General features: G+C 38.7%; 1 protein-coding gene across 3 annotated transcripts in view; it reads right to left on the bottom strand.

Moving 5' to 3' along the window:
* Positions 1 to 26,544, bottom strand: part of dph6 (diphthamine biosynthesis 6) — a 294,336-nt gene that overhangs the window by 111,225 nt on the left and 156,567 nt on the right. For all 3 annotated transcript variants that reach the window (XM_060828371.1, XM_060828372.1, XM_060828373.1), the window contains exons 10-12: positions 20,529 to 20,651; positions 18,411 to 18,540; positions 13,099 to 13,273 (exon numbers count right to left, since the gene is read on the bottom strand). In XM_060828371.1, coding sequence (XP_060684354.1) covers positions 13,099 to 13,273; positions 18,411 to 18,540; positions 20,529 to 20,651 — 428 coding nt within the window. The remainder of the gene's footprint in view (positions 1 to 13,098; positions 13,274 to 18,410; positions 18,541 to 20,528; positions 20,652 to 26,544) is intronic.

Genomic DNA, 26,544 nt, shown 5'->3' with positions numbered 1-26,544 from the left:
ACAGCTTTGGCTCTATTATCATCTGAGGGCCGTCAATAACAAAATCTCACAAGAGCAAGTTAACATGTTTACTTCAGTCATTCTGGTGCAACAAATACTACTCAATATTCAGAAACCTACTGTAAAACCTCTTAAAAACTTATACTGATTGTCTGTAACAGTATAGTGGTTGGCATATACTCCACTACAACTTAACTTCAGTGAGCAGAATACTGACTATTTTTAAGTATCACCAATGCAATCAAGTTTTTTGAGATTCCATAAAAGTTACAGATTAAGTTACCATTTTAAATATATAATCTGCTTAAGGTTGTTGCCTGAGTTTCTGTCTTTGTCTGGGAGATGCTCCACTGAATATACTGAACAGCAGAGGGTGCAGGGAATCTTAACTTCCGTGCTGTCATGTCATTTCATGCCTCAGGGCTCTCAGTCTGCCCAGAACTCTGTAATGGTGCAAAATGGCAGCTCCAATCAGCAAGCCAGACACATGATGGTACACCTTTGAAAATTAACTTTTATTACAAAAGTAAGCACAAATTAAAAGATATGACAATGCCACAATTCCACAGACAAAGCTTACTGCAAAGCAAAGCTGTGATTCAGCTTTAAACTGGAGCACATTTGACAGCATTGTTTATTAAAGATACATGAAGAACTATGGCATAAAATTAAAGGTTAGGAGACGGTCCATTTTTTTTCCTCAAAATTATTTTCCCAATTTGAGTAAATGATATCTGCCTTTACATCATGTCATTTCTACCAGCGCAAGCCAATGTACAAAATTCAAAAGTTTGATCTTTTATTCCATAGCTTTAAGAAATCATCTGAGCATCAGCAGATGATTAAAGGTAAACATTTAGCTTTACCATAACATTGTTTACACTTAAGTTTGCTGAAGGCACAAAGCATCTCACCAAGCAGTATATGGAGATAGTTTGACCATTCCAGGATGGACCCAATCTGGACCTAGTGACTTACCAGTTTGGTCAATGTTCTTGCATTTAAATCTTTAAGGCAGCAATAACATTTTTAAGCATGCCACGAAACACAACTGTGGAGCATTGACCTATTTGAATTTACTTTAAATGAAAGAAGAAATAGCTGCATTATTAGGTTCCCTCAAGATATACTTGTCATTGCTCTATTTTGACCTTTCCAACAAAGAGAAAAAGAGTGTACAACCAAAAACACTGATCAGAACCAGTTGACTCTTTAAAGTCCACAGTGATTGTCCTGAAAGTACATGGCTAAACTCACATCCCATTTTGGATGCCCAGTCTAGCAAAACCCTATGGCTAATTAGGCATTTAAAGAAATAAAAAACTAATGAGCAATCATTTCTAATAATAATTTCCTTCTATCAAAATGATTTTAGCAGACATTTTGAGCAGTCAGCAGTATCTCCCCAAACACTCTTGATTATCATATTCTCCATTGCGCACATTAAGGTATCATGACTTTTTGCAAACAGTGGAAAATATTTCACCCAGTGGAGGCCAAGTATGCCCATCTTAAAATTGGCCAGTACTATTAAATGCCCAGTGGAAAATTCAGGTTATTGTTATTTCCTGTATTTTGCAGAATTTAATATTAGTTATTAGGTTTCTCCAGAATACAATTTTTAAAAAAAGAACATCACAGAATGAAAAATATATCCCTCAGAAAGTAAAAAAAAACATTCCATCCTCAAAGGAATAAAGCTCATGAAAGATATTCATAACTATGCACTTTAAAACACTGTTCATAATGTTCCCTCTATTCATGTTTTATAGCCTTTATGCAGGCCCACTTTTACAACATTATACAGATGCACATTCAATATTTATTGCTGTGGGATGAAGGGATCTTGAGTTTCTTACTTTGTTTCTCGCAAGTTCAGCACCTTAAGAAGTAAGTGACTATTTTAGTATCATCGCAGAAAAAGACACTAGGCACACCCTACACTTGCTGTGGCTTGTTGACATGAACCAGGGCAGGCAGAAACCAATAATACATGAAGTGCTGTTCAGAGGCAATTAGGATCAGTTGTCAAGGCTGGACCATTAATGAAGGAACATGTCAGCAGAGTCACAGACCTCAGCATTTGAGGGCGAGAAGGCGATTTAGTGTGACAGATCGAGTCCTTCCGATGTCCTCAGCAGTACATGCTAATACCAGTCTTAACAACACAGTGTGGCAGTGTATAATGCAACTAACATGGACTTTGATTCAGCAAAATGACTGCTGCCACTGCTAGTCCATCTCACTTCAGCTGCAGATAAGGTTACCCCAGCTAATAATTACCAGTTTGCCACACTCTTCCTTGTCCAACCAACTGTGTCCTTAACACACCCAGTTCATCTTTCTTTCTTCCAGCTGGGACACACAAAAAACTTAAAGATAAGCTCCACAATATTTTAATCTCCAATTTCATGATTCTATATTTTTGGTTGATTTTGAATGACATGCAAAATTCTTAATAATGAAGCTGAAACATCTGTTTTGAAGGATATGGGCGAACATACCTGGTTTATATCTCCTCATTTTTAAAATTAGGTACGAAAAATTGCATATATGCCAAAAAGGACAAAATTATATCTGTGATATTAACAAGAATTCTGCAGCATAATAAATATATCTCAACGTCTGTTGTCAATGCCCTGCTTCTGTAGCACCAGATTTACATGTGGTGCGTGCACCTTTACTTTTAGCCAAAGCAGAGAATTCTCTCATGCAAAGATATGATTTTCTTTAAGGGTCAGAGAATATTTTGTGGTTATAAGATACATTAGAATAAAGGACCATTGTTCAAATCATACCATTGGTCAGTATATCTGTACATAATATATAAAAAAAATCAAACAGTGACCTCAATAATATTCTGTCATCCTCACTTTGATATGTAGAAAATGCATAACATATCTAAATCCACTTATAAGTGGGAGCTGCTCCCTATTTCACTAATTCATGTCACATTCATCAGTGAAATGTAGTTGTCATGTGGATACATGAACATGAATACAATGTACCAGCACAATAGATAAACTTAAAAAAAAAGAAACTTAAATTCTGCACATTAATGTTTCATAAGTTTAGCCTTGTGAATGCCTCATGAGGATACTTTCTGCTGTGATTGCTTTATGATAGCAAAATAAAATTGGTAAACATTTACATTTTAATAGGGTATGTTATTGATGACTAGCACCTTTTTTGTTAAAAGCAAAACTAAGCAATGTTCAAACTTAAAATGGAAATCCCTGTTGTTTTTTGATAAAATTCAAGATTAAGTAATAGACAGAACTGCATGCTGAGCTCCCTTATTCACAGCATCTGCGTGAATGTTACATTTTGATTTTACTAATTTAAGTGACGCACCATGGTGGAGCTAGAGTTGACTGTACTCTTGAGATTAATGGCAATTATTGGGAGCTCAAAAAGACTTGGTATGCCAAGATTTCAATAGCTAGATCACAAACCCCCTACAACCTAATGGATTCTCCAGAAACTCTGATAAATAAATGATTGTTAATTCTGTATCTGAGCAAAGGACAAAGTTCTAGGCACTGTTATTGAGACATAATTTTTGCTAAGGTAGAAATGTCAATTATGATGGGTCTGAGGTTTAAGGTAAAAGTGGGCTAAGATTAATGGAGGCAAGTTTATTTTTCGCAGACGGTCGTAAGTGCCTGGAATGCAATGCCGGAAGAAGTGATGGAAATGGATACAATAGCAACATTTAAGAGGCACCTTGACAGATAAATGAATAGGCAGGGAATAGAGGAATATGGACCACATAGATGCAAAACGTTTTTAGTTGAGGAAGGTTTAATGTGTTGGCATAGTCTTGGTGGGCTGACGAGTCTTTTTTTGTGCTGTACTGTTCTTTGTGTAATGCTGCAAACAAGAAACTTTGGGCTGAATTTTGTCAAGGCAATGTTAGCAACAATCTTCCTCAGCTGCTTCCAGGAGTCCTCCTGACTGATTTCTCTCATAATCAGGCAACTAACTGCCTGGCGTTGATATTCCTGTCCCTTTATGGGACATATTTCACCCTTGACAGCATTTCAATCCCAGCAGCACCAACAGTAACTGTAGCCACAACTGGGGCTACTCTATGGACACTGTCTTGAGATCAAAGTGGAGAGGGTCAGAGGTCCCCATGCCAGTCAGTCCAGGCATGGCATGGGTGAGCAGTGCTTTCCACAGTCACAGTTCCTGCAAAGGGTTACAGTCTTCTTTTGGCCATGGTATATCTGATTGGGGAGCACCTCACCACAACTCCACCCCACCCAGCATTCACAGATTTTGCTGGCAGAATGCCTGCAGCACTGGGAAGACACCCTTATGCGGCCCTTATTTAGATTAACTTGGGAGGAATATGGTCCTCCATCTCTCCTGCCACTGAGAAGTTTCCAAGTTATTAAGAAATCAATTGTCACTCAATCAGCCCTCTTCAGCTTGTCTTTCCTCCTGCCTTCATTCCTTCTCCAGCACTTTGCACGTCCCAACCTGTTTCCGACAGCCCCGTTAAATCCTGCCCTTGTCACTTGGGACTCTGTGCAGACGTCTGGATGGATGCATACTAAGAGGTGAATATGCTGCGTTTTTACATTGCTGAGCTGAACATGCCACTTTCTCTTAAGGGTTTGTGAACTCTTATGCTGTTATCTGTTACACTGCTTCAAACAAAAACAAAATACTGTCAACGCTGGAAATCAAAAAATTAAAAACTGCTGGAACGCTTAGCAACTAGGCAGCAATTGGAAAGAAAAAATAATTTTAGCGGTTTAGGTTAAGGTCCATACAGATGAAAGGTGATCGATTAGAAATATTAATTCTACTCGAGTCTCTGCAGACTGATCTCCTTCAGGCTCAATGAAGTCCGTGGCTTTGGACTGGAGTGAGTCCAGGAAAAACAAATGAATTCTCTTTGTTATCTTCCAAACAGGTGTACATGATTTCATCTCTGGGCATATGCAATTGTACAGACACTGGGGCTACTAGTTCAGCCTTCAAAGTATTCACATTCTTCTTTTCCAGCAGTCTTTGCCAGTGGTTTTACCTCTACAGATAACAGGTTATTACTCAGTGAAGATGCTGAATGATTGTAATTGATTGATTTAGAACCTGTGTATTCATATGTGTATGTACAGAAGTCTGAATAATAGGGTAAATCCTTCTCTAAAAAGATGCATGGTCCTGTCAGTTCAGCAATAAAGGCAATACATCTTTTATCCATCCAGTATCCAAGACTCACATTCCACAGAGATTCTACAAAGAGATTTAAGCAATCTTTAAATGGGGTGGGGGAGGGGTGCTGCATTATCATTGGAGACATTTTTTTCAATCCATCCAGCACCGTACTGGCAAGCACAGAGTGGGGCTAAGTATAGTCTCTGTAAACATCTTCTGACTAACATTCACCTCTTTAACATGGTGCCGTGTTTGTGCTCTCCCACGAGGTTAAAAACACAGATCGGTAACTTAGGAGATAAAGGACATGAGGCCAGCTTCAAAATGAAGCAGGAATGTCATGAGCTAATGGAAGCTCTAGAAATGTGGAGAGGTATTTTTCTGATTGAGTTGGACGATTGGTCTTCAATTGCTGCACCATCGTATTAAGAGATCAAAAGTCATTTCAGTCTGAAACCAAATTTCCTCAAGGGGAGGTGATGGGTTTAGTGGTATTATCGCTCGAGTATTAATCCAGAAACCCATAAAAATGTTCTGGGGACCTGGGTTTGAATCCCCCCATGGCAGATGGTGGCATTTGAATTCAACTAATTAAGAGCTGAAATCGTCAATTGTCAAAAAACCCATCTGGTTCACTCATGTCCTTCAGGGAAGAAAATCTGCTATCCTTACCTGGTCTGGCCTGCGTGTGACTTCAGAGCCACAGCAATGTGGGTGACTCTCAACAGCCTTCTGAAATGGCCTAGCAAGCCACTCAGTTGTATCAGTCGCTCGAAAGTCACAAGAAAGAAATGAAACTGGATGGATCACCTGCCATTGACCTTGGAACCTGAAAATACAATGGCAAAAACACAAACAGCCCTATCGACCATGCAAAGTCCTCCTTATGAACATCTGAGGGCTACTGCTGAAACTGAGAGAACTGTCTCACAGACTAATCAAGCAACAGCCTGATATAGTCATTCTTACAGAATCATGACTTACAGATAACACCCCAGGCACCACCATTACCATCCCTGGATATGTCCTGTCCTATACCAGCATGACACACCCAGCAGAGGTGGCGGCACAGTGGTATATAGTCCAGACAGAGTTGCCCTGGCAGTTTTTGACATCAATTCCGGACCCTATGAAGTCTCATGGCTTCAGGTTAAACATGGGCAAGGAAACCTCTAACCGGTTATCACGTACTGTCTTCCTTAGCTGTTGAATCTGTACTCCTCTATGTTGGACCACACTTGGAGGAAGTACTGAGAGTGGTTAAATGCACTCTGGGTGGAGGATTTCAATGTCCACCACCAAGAGTTGCTCGGCAGCAACATTACTGATCGAGCTGGTCAGGTCCTAAAGGATATAACTTCTAGACTGGGTCTGCAGCAGGTGGTGAAGCAACCAACAAGAGGAAAAAAGCATGACCTCATCCTTACTAATCTGCCAGCTGCAGAAGCATCTGTCCATGACAGTATAGTTAAAAGTGACCACCGCACTATCCTTGTGAAGATCAAGTCCTACCTTCACATTGACAATAACCTCCATCCTGTTGTGTGGCACTATCACCGTGCAAAATGGGACAGACTTCAAACCGATCTAGCAGCTCAAGACTGGGCATCCATGAACTGCTGTGGGCCATTGACAGCAGCAGAACTGTATTCCAGCACAATCTGCAACCTCATGGCCTGGCATATTCCCCACTCAACCATTAACATCAAGCCGGGGGATCAATCATGGTTCAATGGAAAGTGCAGGAGGACATGCCAGGAGTAGCAGCAGGCATACCTAAAAATGAGGTGTCAACCTACTGAAGCTACCAGACAGACTACTTGCATGCCAAACAGCATAAACAGCAAGTAACAGAGCTAAGCGACCCCATAACCAACTGATCAGATCTAAGCTCTGCAGTGCTTCCACATGCAGTCGTGAATGGTGGTGGACAATTAAATAACTCATTGGAGGAGGCGGCTCCACAAAAATCCCCATCCTCAATGATGGAGGAGCACATCAGTGCAAAAGGTAAGGCTGATGCATTCACAACAAGCTTAGTGCCGAGTGGATGATCCATCTCAGGCTCTCTAGTGACCCCCAGCATCACTGATACTAGTCTCCAGCCAATTCGATTCACTCCACAGGATATCAAGAAACAACTAGAGGCACTGGATACTGCAAAGACAATGGGCCCCAAAAACATTATGGTAATAGTACTGAAGATGTCTGCTCCAGAACTTGCTGCTCCCATAGCCAAGCTCTTCCAGTACAGTTACAACACTGGCATCTACCTGACAATGTGGAAAATTGCCCAGATATGTCTTGTACACGAACAAGCAGGACAAATCCAACCCAGCCAATTACTGCCCAATAATTCTATTCCCCATCATCAGTAAAATGATGTAAAGGGTCATCAACAGTGCTATCAAGCAGCACCTGCTCAGTCACAACCTTCTCAGTGATGCCCAGTTTGGGTTTTGCCAGGATCACTCAGCTCCTGATCTCATTACAACCTTGGTTCAAACATGGACAAAACAGCTGAATTCCAGAGGTGAGGTGAGAGCGACAGCTCCTGACATCAAGACCACATTTGATCAAGTGTGGTATCATGGAGCCCTGGCAAAACTGGAATCAATGGGTATCGGGGGGGGGGGCAAACACCACTGGCTAGAGTTGTACCTGGCACAAAGGAAGATGGTTGTCGTTGTGGTTGTGGAGGGTCAGTCATCTCAGCTCCAGAACATCCCTGCAGGAGTCCCTCAGGGCAATGTCCTAGGCCTAACAATCTTCAGCTGCTTCATCAATGACCTTCCCTTTGTCATAAGGTCAGAAGGTACTTGGGAACAACACCACTGGCAAGTTTCCTTCCAAGCCACTCACTACTCCTACTTGGAAATATACTGCTATTCCTTCTCTACCAGTATTGTGTGTCAACCCACAGCAAGTGGACTGCAACAATTCAATAAGGCAGCTCACCACCACGTTCTCAAGGGCAAATAGAGATGGGTTATCAATGGGTTACTGTTAAGAACATTCCAAACACTTTGGTTTTCATGATGTTCAATGATGTTGACAGCAAGGACAATGGTTTGCAATTACTAAGGTCCATCATTTTGTTTACGGGCAGAACATTCAATGTTTTTTTCTTGGATAGGAGAATAGCAACAGGTGAATACAACTGACATAGATAAGCCAGAAGAGCTGCCAGTTCTTTGTTTAGAATTTTAACAATTTCAGCCACTATACCATACAATGTGTTTGTTCTTTAGGACTATGCTTTTGTAAGAGAATCTTCATTTTCTGCCTTCTCATCTTGATTTTACATAATAAGTTTGATTTTAATTCCTGGGCAGAAACATACAGGAAGCAGCTGGATTGCTCTAGCTAGGAACTCTGAGACAATTTCAACAGACTGGGCCTCAATAACATGCTCCTTGCCTATTACCTGCGGAAGTAGGATAATCATAAAGGTGGGTGGCAGGAGGCCATCATTGATATTCCACAAGAGAGAGGCTTGGGACAAAGGAAGCGTGAACTGGGAAGAAAACCTGACGTAGGAGAGAGATACAAAGTTTTCTTGCCGGGACTCAAAGAACACACCTGTTCCTCGTTGTTCTCGACAACTGAGCAGAGAACGCTTCCTTCCGCCCTGGCTCCTAACCCTAGTGAGCTAATCACATTGAGAAAGTCACTATAGCTCCCTTGCGCTGACCTCAGGTTAATACAATGGATTGGGTCACTTTGACATCGGGCACAATTTTGCAAATTGTATGAGGGTCCCCGCTCTAGCATGTCCCCACCCTACACCCAGATTGTGACCATGCCCCTGGCACATGCAATCAGACAGATTAGGCAGGAAAACACCAGTTCTACCTTAGCTGTCTCCTTCAGCCTCCCAAATCTGGTATTTGCCCATGGGGAATTAAGATCAAACCCTTGGTTCATTTTTTAACTCTTAGATGGAAATGTTATGTATCTGACCTTGCTTTTTAATTGATTTTTGTTTTAGCTCAAGGATTCCGTTAAATCTTCTGGCATATATCATGTGACACCATCCTTTAGAAGAACAAGGACAGTGGGGGGAACTAGATATCTGAGAATTATGCAACATGTCGCTAATATCTGTCCTCTAGCAATCTGATGGTAGTCTATTCATATTACCATTCAGTATAGAGAGGAAAAAGCTGCTTGTCCTTTTGGTTGTTTGATCTTTTCCATCCACTAAAACAATTCTGTTTCAGAGCTAAAACTGCAGCATCATTTTTATTAATACCAAACTGTAGCCTAAAGCCAAAATTTTGCTATTTGAGTACAATACAGGATTAAACATGATCCACTTGGTATCATCCAAGAAGAAATTATGTATTTTACGCAGGTAAATGGAACACCAGCTTCAAATCAACACTTTACTGCTTCAGACTGCTCCAATTTTAATGTTTAGCGAAAAGGAGAGATCCTGAGTGCAATTAAAGAGGTCAACAACAGGTGAATTTTGAAAATTATAGACTTAACTTCCCTCATGACAGCAAATACTAATGTTGTCCTTTGTCAGTCTTAACCTCTGGCAATCTGACTACAATATTGCTGCACTTGTATTTTGAGGGCCACATTATACAGTTGATGAATGATACCACCTGAAGTCGTCCAGCCAGCCACTTGGTTGCAAGAACTATTCTATATAGAATCATCACCACAAGTTCGCCCTGTGGTGCACAAACCAGTCCCCCTGAACCACCAAATTTCTTCTGAACAACTAGAAACATGTAATAAATGTAAACTTACTGGTGTTGCCTAAACCCGAAAACATATTTGACTTAAATCAGGAAATCATAAGCTATTTGAGAAATGAGTGAAATTGGAACATAATCTATTCATGTAAGATGTATTGAGCCAGAAGAATAATGAACAGTATATTATTGTTTCTCATCTGCATCAAGGAACCAGCACTTATATATAAATTTTAGCTCTCACGGCTCAATAAAGTATTTTTGAAGATTTGCAGCTCTACAACACTTATTTTTTCATGATATCTATTAAGATTATGATTGAGGTGTTTATAATTATGAAATGATTAGACAGGATAGATAGAAATATGTTATTTTTAAAAGTTGGAGGTTGCAGAATGAGGGCAGTTGATATAATACTAAACACTAAATGACTTAGACCAGGAAGAAGACTTTTGAGGCAATGGAATTCACTCCAAGTATCACGGGTTGAAGCAGAAAAGATGTTAACATAAAAGATTACATTTTTAGGTGGACCAAGGAAACGTGGGTGATGGGATTTATAACAGAGAAAGTAAAAATAATTATTTGCTCCCATGATGTGTAAATATCAATATGGATATATGGCTCATCTCGCATTACAATGTCTGTGGTTTGACAAGCCAACAAATTGCAGACATTAAATAATGACTTCTAATGTCTTATTACTCATCCAGCTGTCACCCTACACCTGATAGCATTCTCCCGAAACACCTCCAATGAAAATCAAAGCAACAGTTCAGCTTTTAAAAGTAAGTTACAACACTTTGATCCAACATCTATCATACTTCAGGCTGGTCATGATTTACATTCATTTCAAATCATTACCAGCTAAAACATGTGCATCTTTATTCTTCATTATCCATCTGTCACACATCTACACCACTCGATGGACATGACACAAAGTCAAAATCTTTGTAAAACTGAACAATCACATCAGGTTTACATTGGTCAGACACTGATTTGACATGTTACAAAACTACATTGTAACATCTCATAAGCGAAGTAGAAAATGTCGATAGCCTCACAGTTGATAAGGTCCTCAAACATCTTACATAGGCTGTCAACAATTTCACACAAATTTCTGTTTTACATTTGATTGTTATTGCAACATTGAACGTGGTAATGTAACCTTTTAAATGGAATAACTAGTTCAAAACAAACTAGAAGATTGTGGTTTGTTCACTTCTTGAAATCTTAATCAATATAAGTTCTTGATTTTTCGAGAAAGAATTCAGCACATCCACAAATACTTGCACTCTATTTCGCATTGGCATCTGCATTAAAGTACAGTAAGATGTTCAAATCAAGAATTATTTTCAAAAAGCTGATAATTTAAGAGATGTGAATGGGTTTCCACTGCTGATCAGATCTTTTTAAAAACTATTTTTATAGATTCATTTCAGTAATACTAAACAAAATATTTTATAGTTCACAGGGAATAGATATCCTAGCAATTTCCTATTAATTTGATTAATCGTTTTAGTCACTAGGCAATGGGTTACATTCTTGTGCAGTTTTACTTCACAAGCCATGTGAAGATGTTAACCACTGTTATTGCCTCTAGCACCTCAAATTATTGGTGTATTATTTCATGCATGCACTGTCTTTTTATCAATTACTTTTGAAGTAATGTTAATAGACTAGAAAATTGAGACATTTATGAAGTATAGGCTGTGTTTATGAAAAAAATCCATAAAATATGACAAAGGCAAGCCTTGATAAAAGCTGCTTTTTAATAGATTATGGCAAAGTCCTGCCAGAAGCTGACAACTGACTCCTCTGAGATCACTCATTTTTATGGGATTAATTTTGTCGTACTATAAATGAAGTTAAGCATCCTAATTGATCTGTACACACAGTACAGTATTTCAGCACAAAACCTTATAACCCTCCTTATACTCTGTTCTGCTGATCCTCGGTTAATTATCTTCTACTGATAACTGAGAAAGACATTTCTGCTGGCAAATTAAACTGATCGTTTTTCTGACTTTGTCAGAATTTTACTGTATCCAGAATGATTCTTAACAATCATCAGCTTTAGTGTCAATAAGAGTTTGCAATTTATCTCATCAATTTTATTGACAAAGGGGAGCAAATATTAAAGAAAAAACATTTGGCTAAAATGCTCAAAAGCAAAAGTTAATGAGCTATGAATTATAATCTCCTAGAATAATTATGACCAAGGCTTTAGGCAAAATGTTCTCCAGAGATTACTAAAGTATGAAAATCATTATTCTATCATTTTCACTGTAAAATACAGAGACGGTTTCACTTCTCCAAACTGAATGATGTACAATATAAATTCTTTCACCTTCAGCTTCTGGGTCTGGATCCTCTCTAAGTGGGCTGGGCTTGAGTATCTCCCTAATTGGGCTTTCTTGGTCTCATTCCAGTTTACAAAGGAAATGACTCCACATTGCAGAACTGCTCCCACATTTAGCAACAATTGCTACTTAAATAAAAATCAAGTACTCCTCCTTAGTTTTTTTTAATAAAAGTGCTTTCTAGTCATTATACTGTGATTCAAGGCACAACAGCCTTGGAGGACAAGCAAAAGCAGCAGCGTTCTTTAAAGCAAAATGCATCAACCCACTGGTGATCCTGTCACCTGGATGGGCTTTATTAACAGAGCTAAAAGGTTCTTGCCTCCAAGTACCTACAAGTGCCTGCAGCAGATTACAGTACCAGAGGTGGCAGTTAGAGCTCTGCCGATAAATACCTCCATTACTGTTGCAGCATATAATTTTACAAATTAGAAGTATGATGTTTTGAATCAATTTTAATGACTCAAATCACTTAAACATTATTAACATGCTGTGACCAAAATGGTTATTTTGCATCAATGCATCAGTCTTGTACTCAGCATAATACATACAAATACAACAACATATGATTTTCTCTTGCGGTTTCTAACATAGCCAGCAGTAGTTCTCACCTCCCTACAGGAACATCATTAGCTGCAGGCCACTATGATAATTAACCACCGGAGTTGAGAAGTTCTGTTGATAAAATATATTGCTTTCTTATGCATTGTTTGTTATCACAACCGAATGCATACACTCTGGAAAGAAGGTATTTATTCAGATTTTAAAATTATGTAGATTTTACCTAGTGTAATTTAGACAGAAAGAATATTTCTTGCTTACCTAATAAGTCCTTAACCACCTTCATTGCTTACCTTGACTGACTGGCTGTAAGGTCCTATGTTAGCAGGGGCCCAGTGTGAAATGCTCTGAACATGCATGGTCTCCTTTTGCTGTTTGATTGTACCCTGCAAGGTTAACCTATTTTTGTGCACAAGGCAATCAATTTGAAGTGGCACTCCATCAGGTAACGAGGCTTCCACACAAACCCTAGAAAAACACAAGGGGAACAATTACAAACAACTTGCTTTCCTTTTCAACATTTGACACTTGCACTTGGTTAGAGACATTTCTCTGAGATGCCTCACTATTAATTTCCCTCCTCTCCTCATTAAAAGCTATCATAATTTTAACCTGCGCTAATTTAAACAAAGACTGAGAATTAATTGTTACCTAAAAATGGACATTATTTGTAGATCATCAATGAGCATGTTTCTCTTTACATTTGAGAATGAATATATGTTTTTAAAAATAACTTTTCAGTATTTTTATCTCTCACCTTATGCGTCAAGCCTTTTGAGATTATATGTCAAATGCGCTAAGCATTTTGCTTTTGTGCTGTTTGAATAAATGAACAAATACAATCAAAATACTCATTCATTTCAAAGAAAATTTTAATCTTTTCTAATTAGAGACAAATAGGGACTACCCTTTCAATTGCTGAAAGTGTGTGTTGGTCAGCCTAGGAAAAGCAACACTACACTGCGGTTATACAAAAGAAGTACCTGAAGTTTCTGAATAAAGATAACCTACGATGGTTAAATAAAGATTTTATTACAGTATTAACAATGTGAAATTAAGCAAAGGATTGAAATGCAAGGTTTCCCAAGTACGAAAAAATAACTTTAACATGTGAACTGTAAAACTGATCATTTTCAAAGTTATAAAATTGCTGTAAAACTAAAAATAAATAATATTTTGGGAGAAAGAGTGATTGGAAGTTAATGTTAAAGGAAATGATAGTTAAAAAGAGAAAGAAACAGGTTAGCATCTCATTTACATTGTAGCTCACATACATTGGCAGGGGTTCAATTGCAGTAAAGCACCTCAGAAGGCCTGGATTGAGATCAAACAGATTAATTTGCAGTAGAATTCTAAAAAAATGTTCAAGACAAAAATTGTTTTGCACCTCAAACTAAATTCTAGATCATAAAAGGAGGAAAGGACAATTCATTAATGCCTTGAGGTGGTTTATGGATATAACCAGAAGACGAATGTACGTATTTATTACTGTACTCTGCAGAAGGTAGGGTTAAATCAATCAGCTCTGTTGACATATTTTGATCAAATTATACAGCTAGGCAAAGATACAAACCCTAGATTAAGTGGTTTCTCTAGCAGAGGTCAAAAGAAATCCCCATTCTTTCGACAAAATGCTACCTTTTAAAGGCCACTCCCAGTCCCTTTTTTTCTTAACCCATAAACTGTCAGAGAATAAAAACAGAAAGTGTTGGAAATACGCAACATATCATGCAGCATCGGCAAAGACTGTGTGTTAAAATTTCGGGTAGATTACCGTTCCTATTTTTTGTTTTTATTTCACCTTTCCAGCAACTGTAGTATTTGGCTTTTGTAATGCAGGTTTCAACATCATAAATTGATTTAGTAAAACTGGAACAGGAGACATATAGCTCCTCAAGCCTGTTCGGTCATTAAGTGAGATCGTGGCTGATCTGTGATATACCTCATACAACCAACCTTTGCCCCATATCATTTGATAAACTTGGATAAGAAAAAGCTATTAAACTTTATTCAAAAATGAACAACAGATCTAAAATCAATTGCCACTTGTGGATGAGGGTTCCAAATTCCAACCACCTTTTGAATGAAGAAATATTTTCTAATTTCACTTCAGAAACATTGGCTCCAATTTTCTGACTATGCACCCCTTCAAGACTTCCCAGTTAGTGGAAACAGTTTCTTCAAAGCTACTCCACCTGTTTCCTTTAAAAGCTTTCAAATTTCGGTTGCAAATCAGAACCAAATTCTGGTCACAAATCAGACAAACTCATCACAAACCATGGTCGATATTAGGATTGCAAAACAAAGACAAACTTCACATGACATATCACAGCCCAGTTTATAACCAAATCTGGCAGAACACCCTTAGTAAAATCAGTGACTAGAGGGCAAACATAAATCAGAGTACAAACCCACATCATAAATCAAATCTCATCGTCATATCTTAAAGCAGTTTTTACATTTGCAATCCCCATCTCGCAACAAATCTATGCTGACATTCTGATCAAGGATCAAAGCTTGCTACTTGATCACAAACCACATTTTGCACTCTGAAGTCATGGACTGCATCGTGATCACAAATTTAGACCACACTTTACTGACAATTCACCACAATCTTCTCATAAAACCATAAGAAATAGCGACAGGAGTAGACTGTTCAGGTATCCAATTGGATCATGGATCATTTGACACTTCTCACTTCCACTTTCCTGCACGTCTGCAATCCTTGATTCCTCTACTGATCAAGAATCTATCTCAGCCTTAAATATAGACAAGGATTCTGACCCCACAGCTCTCTGAGGCATGGAGTTGCAAAGACTCACATCCCTCTCAGACAAGAAATTCCTCAGTCATACATTGGCACCCCTTTATTCTGAGGCTATGCCTTCTGGCCCTAGACTCTGCCAGGAGGGGGAAACATCCTTTCAGCAAATACCTATCAAGCCCCTTAAGAATCCTATATGTTTCGATGAGATCACCTCTCTTCCTTCTGAATTCCAATGAACAGAGGCCCAAACTGTTTAACCTTTGCTCATAAGATAATCCGGCCATGCCAGGGATCTTCTAGGGATCTCTGAACTCCCTTTAAATAATGGAACGAAAACTACTCACCATACTACATGTGTAGTCTCACCAGTACCTTGTATGACTGTAATAAGACTTCCCTATTCTTACATTCTAAACACCTTGAAATAAGGGCCATCATTCTTTTTCTCTCCCTTTCAAAATTTTCCCTTCCATATTTACCCACATTATTAATCATTTGCCAACTCTGTGCCCACTCATTTAATACCTCTCTTTAAAAATTGGCAAATGAAGTACAATGTGGGAAAAAGAACAGAATAGTATTTAAATTGAGAAAAATTGCAGAAACTGCAAAATAATGGGACTTGGGTATACTTGTGTATGAAACACAGAAAGCCAGCACACAGGTGCAGCAGGCAATCAGGAAGGCTAATGGAATGTTGGCCCTTATTTCAAGGGGGCTGGAGTATCAGAATAAGGAAGACATACTGCAACTGTACAGAGTGCTGGTGAGACTACATCTGGAGTATTGTGAGCAGTTTTGGTCCCCTTATTGCCCGTAGTGTTAGGTAAGGGGCAAATGTAGGGGTGTGGGTTGGTTTCGCTTCGGCGGGTCGGTGTGGACTTGTTGGGCCGAAGGGCCTGTTTCTACACTGTAAGTAATCTGATCTAATCTAATTTAAGGAAAAATATCATTTCGATCGCAGCTGTTCAGAGAATGTTCACTAGGATGATCCCTGTTATGGAAGGATTGTCTTATGAACAAAGATCAGATGGAGATGAGGACGAATTTCTTTTCTCAGGGTATGACAGTTTTTGGAATCCCTTGCCTCAGTGAGCTGTTGTGGCAGAATCCTTGTCTATGTTTAAAGCTAATATAGATAGATTATTGATCAGTAAGGGAATCAAGAGTTTTGGGTAAAGTTTAGGAAAATGAATATGAGGAATGTTGGATCAAATGATCCTACTGAATGGTGAAGCAGGCTCAAGGGTCGAATGAGCAATTCGTGTTTCTATTTCTTATGTTCTTATAGTAATGAGGAAAATATGCACATTCAAATATCAACTATCTTGTGAAAATATTGAAGCCTCTTTCTCTGTCAGCTTATCAGTAGGTGGTGTGACCAAGAAAGTAAAGTCAAACACAAGAAATATAACTGGGAGAGATCAGGGCTAAATTGATGAAGGCATGCAAGTTCTGGTGCTTTATGATCTTTTAGGACTATAACAGAACAAGTTTCTGAATGCTTTGTGTATGTTGTACAGATTTGCTGTCACTGTGCACAGGGCAGCAGAGTAGCAGAGTGGTTAGCACCACTGCCTCACAGAGCAAAGGATCCAGGTTTGAATGCAGCCTCGGGTGACTGTGTGGAATTTGCATACTCCCCCTCCCCCAAAGTCTACGTGGGTTTCTAACAGGTGTTCCAGTTTCCTCCCACAGTCAAAAGATGTGCAGGTTAAGTAGATTGGCCATGCTAATCCCTGTACTGTCCAGGGACATGTAGGCTAGGTGAGCTAGCCCTGTTCTCATAACTTGGTAACCATTTAATATCATCCTTAAGATCTTTGGGATGTTACCTTGTGCATGGGAGCGCTACCATCTGCAAGTTCTCATTAACAGCATTAAAGCATTCTGACCTGGATTTTACCAGTGTTCTTTCACTGTTACTGGGTCAAAATCTTGGGACTCTCTTCTTAACAAGACTGAATGCCACTATGCTACATAGATGTCAGCGGTTGAAGGTAGTGGTTCACTGCAACCTTCTCAAGAATACTTTGCGGTGGACCATAAATGTGAGGCTAACAAGTGATAGCCATATGCTGTGAAAGGATGTTAAAAAAAGTGATGCACTGACAAATTTTCATTAAATTAAAATTCAATGCACAGCTCCGTTATTATTAATCCCCTCTGATTCAATGTTAGGGAGAAAATTAGATTTCCTGAAAAAAAACAGTACCTTCTTTCCAGAACAGAATTTCTAGACACATATGGATTCCAAAATGTTTGAAATGACAATGAGTACAGGTTCAGATGGATACTAATAAATGGTCTTATCTGCAGCAATCATTCCTGCATATCCACCAGAACCTTATCAAATGCCTCCAAAGATGAACGTGGCTCTATTTGCTTTGAAGAGTGATTAAGCAGATAAAATTATTTAATAAGCATGATCAGATCATTTAAAAATTGTGAAAAGCCAATGAAAATGTTGGCAGATTTCTCCTGTCAGATCATAGCAGTAATAAGGGTAGAATATAGTACACTTTTTTTGATAAAGCCCATTAAGTGAAATATTGTACTCCTCTTTTGGTAGGACAGGATCAAGAATTACTCTGACAATCCTTGTTCTTCTCTTGTGACAGTAGTTCAGCGAACTTTGATCTTTTGTATAGCTTTTGAAAACTACTACATGTAATTTAATATTCTGTTGTCTAATTTGTGGAATTCACCCAGTAACGCAGTACATATTTTTCCTTCTCAAACCTTGCTAAATATTTCTGCAAGCTAAGAATGGTCATGTGTATGAAACAGTAAAACAAAGCAGTCAAAAGGGCTTATAACATTTAATGAATATATTACCTTGCAGGTGGATTTAAATTGAAGTAGGACTCATAGATTGAGTTTATGATTCCAAAATCTCTCATGTTCTTCACATACAGATGAAGCAGAATGACGTCTGATAACTCGTACTCTTTCGTTGCCAACTCCGCTAGAATGAAAGGCAATCAGCTTTCAACCAAAATAGTCAAAATTTTATAATAATATATTCTGAAGGTACTCTTATCATTAAATTTATTTTCTCTTTCTATTCTGATTTAGAAAGATGCTACTCAATTCTACATTGATGTTAAACATTTATTTAGATAAGTGAACACTGCCATTGAAGAAATCTGCCGCAAATGTGGAACATATTTATGACAATATTCATCTTTATTTCATATAAACCATCATATTGTAAATGTCAGTTTAGTAATTCTTGATAAGCATTCTGTGCCACCATAGCATGCTAGTTTTATTTTGTCAGTTTTTTTTTGGAGTAAGAAGGACTTCAAGGAGTACAAAGATATGTTTAGAATGCATGTAAATAAATGCCCGAAGTGTGATGAATAATTTGTCAAGCTACAAGTTGAAATAGACGTGTGAGAAATTGATAGAGTGACAATAATGAAACGTGGTTTCAAATGGTGACTTACTGATGCTTTATATTCATGGATCTGTTTGAGAGACAGAATGAGGGAGAGATGAGGACATTTTCTTTCACACAGTGAGCAGTTAGAGTCTGGAATGCACTGCGTGGAAATGTGAAGGAGACAGGTTCAACTGAGGCATTCAAGAGGACAGAAGATGATTATTTAAACAGAAGCCATGTGTAACATTATGCAAAAAGGCTGGAGAAAGGTACTGAGCCAAAATTCTCAGAGGTTCAGAGGAGATGGATCAAGTGACCTCATTCTACATTTTAGCAATTCTGAGGTTGTGAGTTAGCGGGGAGGAGAAGAGAAGGTGGAGGCAATAAGAGAGAAGGAAAGGGAAAGAGAGATAATCTGCAGGAAAATCACAGCGCTTTGCACGAATACAGAGTGGCACTATTGAATGACTTAGCAACTCAGTGTCGATGGAGATAATGTTAGAGTTAAGGGTAAGGAGTGGAAAAATTGTGAACTGTGTCCAAGAAACTTGCTTTATCAATTTGCTCTTGGTTCAACTAGGAGGGAGGCCTTGTTGAATCTGGTGTCGGGGAATGTAGTGAACCAAGTAGATCAAATGTCTGCACAAGAACAGTTGGGTAATAATGCTCACAAAAGCATAAAACAAATCGTGGTGTTATAGACCAATAGTTACTTGCAGTACAAAAGAAGGTCACAAGGTCCATGGACTCTACGCCAGCTCTTCTTGGAAGAAACCAGTCAGTCCCATTCACTTGATCCATTCCAAATATATTTCCTCCAATTTCCCACTGAATCTGTAAACAAAGCTCTTTCTCAAATCCTGTCTGCATCCTTGCCCAAAACTTAAAATTTCTGTCTGCCCATCTTGTATCAGTAACGAATGGGTACATATTCTTTTAATCATAGATACCTTTACCAAATCTTCCCTCAATCTCCTTTGCATCAAGGACAACAATCCCAGCTTCATCAAGCTAATAAGGTAGCTATGACTTCCTATCACTGGAACAACTTTGGTAAGCCTCCTCAGATCCTTCCTAAGGTTACGGTGATACAGTAAGGGAATGGGAGGGACTGGATTGCTTTACAGAGAACCATGAAAAGTGAATTGTTTCCTTTCGCCCTGTTATGACTCTACAAGTTAACAATTTTTATTCTAAATCCCAAAATGTGATTAGGATAACATTGATTGTTCAATTTACAACAACAGAGAGAAATTCAATTTGGATATACTGTATTATGCTTTGGCTGAAGTTTTCCAAATATCTATCATTGTCACACACATTACTACATCAAGAAAAATAGGCTGCATAGGCCATGTTTCACAAACAAAGGGTCAAATTGTATCTTAGTCAATGGCACCAATGTATTGTTGTGATGATGAGGACAGTGATATTTTACAGAACAATGTCTCATTTAGGTGGAAAGTTGTTTTAGGTTTATTTTGCTGAAATAACAAATTAGTTTAACATCTGAGACTGAGTGGAAGCACAACACTGAAATGAGAAAGGAGAAAGGATAAAGGAAATACCTTGAAGTAGGGAGAATGTCTGCTTTGTTGCATCATTAATGTTTTTCCCCACCATGGGAAAATGTGTTGCACTAATCCACTGGTACCCATTTTTTGTGCTCCCAGACCAATGATTCAACATGTCTGAAAGAAAATAAATGACAAATTCATGGAGTATCGAGCAAATATATGCAGAATGGTGAATTCTTCTGTCATTCAACATTGGAAATCATTTCGAACTAAGAAAGACCCCATCTCAGAGTTGAAAAACCCGAAGCAGCAATTTCAAAGTCTATGTACATGCTCAGTGTTACACACATACTAACTGACAACATGCAATGACTGGAAACAAATGATGACTACTCTACAAAGACGGTTTTGGAGCTGTGCAATTAATTTACTAAAACTGCATTGTGAAACTGTTCTATTTATCTAAGTTCTTATTTTAAGTGAGCTTTAGGACTTGAAAGTGTTAACCTATTTATGTAAAACAGTCTAATGCTCATCAAAAAATAAGTAGTACAGTATATAAGCATCTTGAACACTGGTGCCAATAATGGTCAACAAAATGCATCTGCCTTATTGGCCATGTTTCATGCCTTACCATTTAGTAAGTAACAGTTATCCACACAAGTGTCAGGCAATGACCATCTCCAACAAGAGAGAACATAACAATCATCCTTTCATATATGACAGTATATCATCACTAACTCACCCATCATCAACTCCCTGACGAGAAACTGAACTTGACCAGCCATATGAATAGTTTACAAGAGTCAGACTGGGAATTCTGCTGCATACAACTTACCTCTGGATTCCCCACAGCTTGTCCACCATTGACAAGGCACAAGACAGAAGTATGAGGGATTACTCTTCAGATACTTTGATGAAATTAGCCATTACAACACTAATGAAGCTTAATGCGGACAAATCAATCTGTGTGATTACATCTCATCCACCAACTCCAAAATTTACTCTCTTCACCACTGATACACAATGGCAGCATTTACCATTTTGAAGGGTGAGGGCAGTGGATACATGGGAACCACTCACCTGCAAGTTAATCTCCAAGCCATACATCAACTTTGAACTATATTGCCATTCCTTCAGAAGTGAGAGATAAAACTCCTGGAATTTCCTTTCTAACAGTGTACCTACAACCCATGGATGTGAGTGGCTTAAGAACGTGCCTCACCACCACAATTTTGAAGGAAATAGGGGCAGGCATCGATGTTGGCTGTGCCAATGACACTCATATGTCATGAAAGTATTGAAATAAAATGCAATGTAATCTAACCTGTGTACAATATGCAATGCAACTGAACACTTCAAACAAGTTCAAGAATTAGCATGCAATCTTAGCAATGAAACCAACAAAAATATTGCTACAATATACATGTTTTAAAAAATTAAACACTTCTAATAATAATTTTCTTAAAAATGGGGAAATCAACTCTTTACGAAATGTGAAACTTCATACTTTCTATACTTTGTTTAAATAAAACCTCATTGACAGGTCCTTTCTTAGAAGATTTAAACTGCATTAAACCATGGGCGCCGGAACCTCTCCAGTAGGTTATCCAAGTTGTTGTGCATCAAGTGAGAACTCAACACTGACTACTAGCAGGCTCCTTTGAGCTCTGGGATCAATCACAGCTGAGCCCTGCCCAATTCCTGCACGTGCTTACTTTGCAGCAAGACTTGCTTGCAAGAATTCTAGCTGATTTTTCCCCTCATTTGCACACTCAGGGCTTAAACATCCATTGCTTTCATTGTGAAACCAGCTAAATTGTGATCCATCAGGAATTAAATGCCAACTTATGGATCTAGCTCAGAGCCACGTCATACAGCGCCGCCTGAAAAACTTTTTTTCAGCAAGTGGGATCTATAGTACAATGACAGCTTCCAATTTCTACTGGCAAAGCTATTCCCCATTCCTCCTCTTAAATTTTTATGAAGTTATAGACAACAACATATAGATATATTGTATTAATACACAGAATCATAAAATGGAATCATAGAATCCCTGCAGTGCAGAAAGAGGCCATTTGGCCCATCAACTATCCAAAAAGCATCCCACTCCCCCACCAACCCACATTATCCCCACAAACCTGCATTTAGCACAGCTGAACGACTTAGCCTGCACATTCCTGGACACTATGGGGTAATTTAGCATGGCCAATCTACCTAACCTGCACATCTTTAGACTATGGGAAGAAACCGGAGCACCCACCTGAAACCATGCAGGCACAGAGAGAATATGCAAACTCCACACATTCACCTGGGGCTGGAAGTGAACCTAGCTCTCTGGCACTATGAGGGAGCAACGCTAACCACTTAGCCATCATGCTGACCAATTACACATATTACATACACATGATATATTTGTAATGCATTTGAAAATTAACATACCACTTTCGACTGTGACAATATTTAAAAGGTAAAATTCTGGGGTCTGTATTTGAACTTTAAGTGAAATGTAGTCAGATGCCATGTTTTTCTGAAAAGATGTTCTATAGTCTGTGCTGTTACTCATTTACCAAATGCAACATTTTTTCCCACCTTTCCACAAAAATCCTTGCATTTTAAAAAAAAATTCATTTGTGGGATGTGGAGGTCGCTGTTTGGCCAGAATTTTTTGCCCATCCCTAGTTGCCTTTGAACTGAGTGGCTTGCCAGGCCATTTCAGAGGGCAGTTGAGATTCAACCACATTGCTGTGTGTTAGGACTCAGACAAGGTGAGGATGGCAGGTTTCCTTCCCTGAAGGGCATTAGTGAACAAGATGGGTTTTTCCGACAATCGACAATGGTTATCAATAGATTTTCAAGTCCAGATTATTATTGAATTCAAATTCCACCATCTGCCATGATGGGATTTGAACTCAAGTCCCCAAGACATTAGCTGAGTTTCTGGGTTAATTGTCTTGTGATGATACCACTAAACCATCGGCTTCCGACGCATTTGTAAAAAATTCTTCCATGTAATTCTTATCAAATACAAATGGAGTGGAATTCTTCCATATTATTTCTAACTGTGTTGTGTGATGACTAGCATGTCTCCCCCTCTCACCAACCCACCACAAAGATTGTCATGGTTTCTCCATCAAGAAACTACCCACCCTTCTTGCCTGTCGTGGTAATCAGGTAAGTGTTGAGGCCCCTACATGGATATTTATTGACAACATAAGGGCCTCAATTGCTGGCAAGTAAAGAAAATCATCATGGACCTTCTTGCCCGGCACTTAATTGCAGAGGTGGCAAGAGAGGGTTGAGCTTTTCTCCAGTCCAACTCGTATAATTATCTGACATCTTGCCACGTGTCTTACCACCTCCAGGAAGGGAAAAAAATTGCACCCATGGTTATTTGTAAAATGTACTCCTTGAGTTTATTGAGTAGGTCACAGTTGGACTAATGGAATGGACATGCATGTGACAGCTGCAGGTTAATGTGGATAAGTGTGAAGGGATTGGGAGAAGCAACACATCTAAATGGCACCTTTTTGAGGTTGTTACAAGAGTGCCTGGAAGTGTACATTTACAAATTTATGAAAATGGAAGAATAAGTTAAGAAGACACGTAAACAAGCTGATGGGATACTGTCCGTTCTGCTATAACAAGTGTTTTGTTAAGACAAATTCACGATTACATTATTGATGAATTGGGGACACTGTTTCCAAAGCATTAAGGTTTAAAGTATATATTGGCTATGATATAATTCTGGCCCCATTAGTTTAACTGGTGCTGCTACCATGCGATTGTCCTATAACACGGTATTGTACGAGAACGGAACTGCCACAATAAAACAGAACTGACTGTATTCGAGTTTGTAAATAGCAACGTTAAATACAAAAGCAAGATGTTATACTAAACTGTAAATCCACAGTTCAGCATCAGCTGGAGTTATTATGTGCAATTATGGACTCTTCAGCAAGAATGTTGAGGCCTTGATAAGGTATTCAATAAAGTAAGTGTTGTATAAGAGCAAGATAGGGACTCAAGGGGTTATAATATTATTTTAGCATGGATAAAAGACTGATTAACAGACAGGAAGCAAAGTGTAAGGCTAAATGCTGTATTTTCAAATTGACAGCTATGACTAGCGGAGTACTACAAGGGTCAGGACTGGGTCTCAGCTATTTACAATTTACATTAATGATTATGATGAAAAAAAACACAAAATGTAGCCCAATTTAGCTTGGAATGTAACCTGTGCAAGGACAAAGACACTGTAAAATTTTATAGACAAGTTTTTTCTTGTCTATAAGTGGACAGCAAGGTAGCAGCTTAAGTTTTATGTTGGAAAGTGTTAAGCTATTTGGTTTGGTAATACAAATAGATAAACAAAATTCTTTGAGTAAAAAGTGAGGTCTGCAGATGCTGGAGATCAGAGCTGAAAATGTGTTGCTGGTTAAAGCTCAGCAGGTCAGGCAGCATCCAAGGAACAGGAAATTCGACGTTTCGGGCAAAAGCCCTTCATCAGAAATGATTCCTGATGAAGGGCTTTTGCCCGAAACGTTGAATTTCCTGTTCCTTGGATGCTGCCTGACCTGCTGTGCTTTAACCAGCAACACATTTTCAGCTCGAAACAGAATTCTTTGAAAGCTTTAATTTGTTGATATTCAGAGATTCAGATGTATGCATACAAGGGTCCAAGTAAATTATGATGCAGGAAAAACAGGCAATTAGGAAAGTAAATGGCACGCTGGTGTTTACTGCCCTGGGAACAGAGCATCATGGCACAACACAGCTACAATAGCCTTAAGAAGACCTTACATGGAGAACTATGGCTAAATCTGGTCTCTATTTTTAAGGAAGGATATTCTGCATTGGAGGTAGTACAGCGAAGGTTCACGAATTTGTCCCCAGGGATGAGAGAGCAGTCTTATGTTGAGACGCTGAGCAAACTGGACCTATATTCTTTGGTTTAGAAGAATAAGAGATGGTCTGATTGAAACTCGCAAGATTTTGAAGGTGCTTGACCAGGGAAGCTACAGAGGTTGCTTCCCCTGACTGGGGAATCCAGAATAGGGGAGCGTACAGCATCAGGGCTAAGGAGAAAACTTTTACCCAAAACATCAATTCTCCTGCTCCTCGGCTGCTGCCTGACTGCTGTGCTTTTCCAGCACCACACTCTCATCAGGACGAGGGAGGTGATTTAGAGTGGAGATGAAAACAAATTTCTTCAGTTATAGATTTGCAAACCCTCAGAACTTTCTACCCAAGAGGATTATTGATGTTCCATAGATTAATATATTCAAGATTGGGATAGATAGATTTTTGATCCCTCAAGGATTCGAGAGTTGTGAGGAGTGTGGAGAAAGGTCGAGCCAGAAAAACATCCATAGTTATATTAAAAGGTGCAATACATCAAATAGTCAACTCCTACTCTATCTAGGTTTCTACCTTTTATGGAGAATGATACCAGGGATATGTTTTGGTAAAATGAATAAGGAGAGGCAATATAAACCAGATGGTAACATTTTAAAGAGGCAACAGGTTCAGAGTGACCTGGGTGTGTAGGTATTTAAATACTTGAAGATAGCAGGACAAGTTAAGGACGCTGTAAGAAAGGCGTTCAGCTTCAATAATAGACACAGAGAGTGCATAACAAGAAAGTTATAATAAAGCCCTGGAAAACTGTGTAAAATCATGAATCATAGTGGCAATGCGAATAAGGCTAAATTATTTCCAGTGATTGAATGGTCACTAATCAGATTTAAAATCATTGTCAGAAGAACCAGAGGACAAATGAGAAATGTCTCTAGACGTAGGGTTATGATCTGCAATGATTTTATCTTAAAGAATGGTGCTATCAAATTCTATAGGAATTTTCAAAGGTGATTAGACAAATTCTTGAAGGGGTTAATTTGTTGAGCTATGGGAAAAGCTGGGGAACAGGACAACTCTTTCAAAGAGAAAGCACAGGAATGATGGGCCAAATACATGTTTCTGTGCAGTGACATCCTATGATTCCACATGAAACCATATAACTAATGCATTTTCTTGATTGCCTATTTATTATGTACAAATTTGCTAG

Source organism: Hemiscyllium ocellatum, chromosome 8, assembly GCF_020745735.1.
Source record: "Hemiscyllium ocellatum isolate sHemOce1 chromosome 8, sHemOce1.pat.X.cur, whole genome shotgun sequence".
In the NCBI taxonomy this organism is placed as follows: Eukaryota; Metazoa; Chordata; class Chondrichthyes; order Orectolobiformes; family Hemiscylliidae; genus Hemiscyllium; species Hemiscyllium ocellatum.
This window is presented reverse-complemented; position numbering and strand designations above follow the sequence as displayed.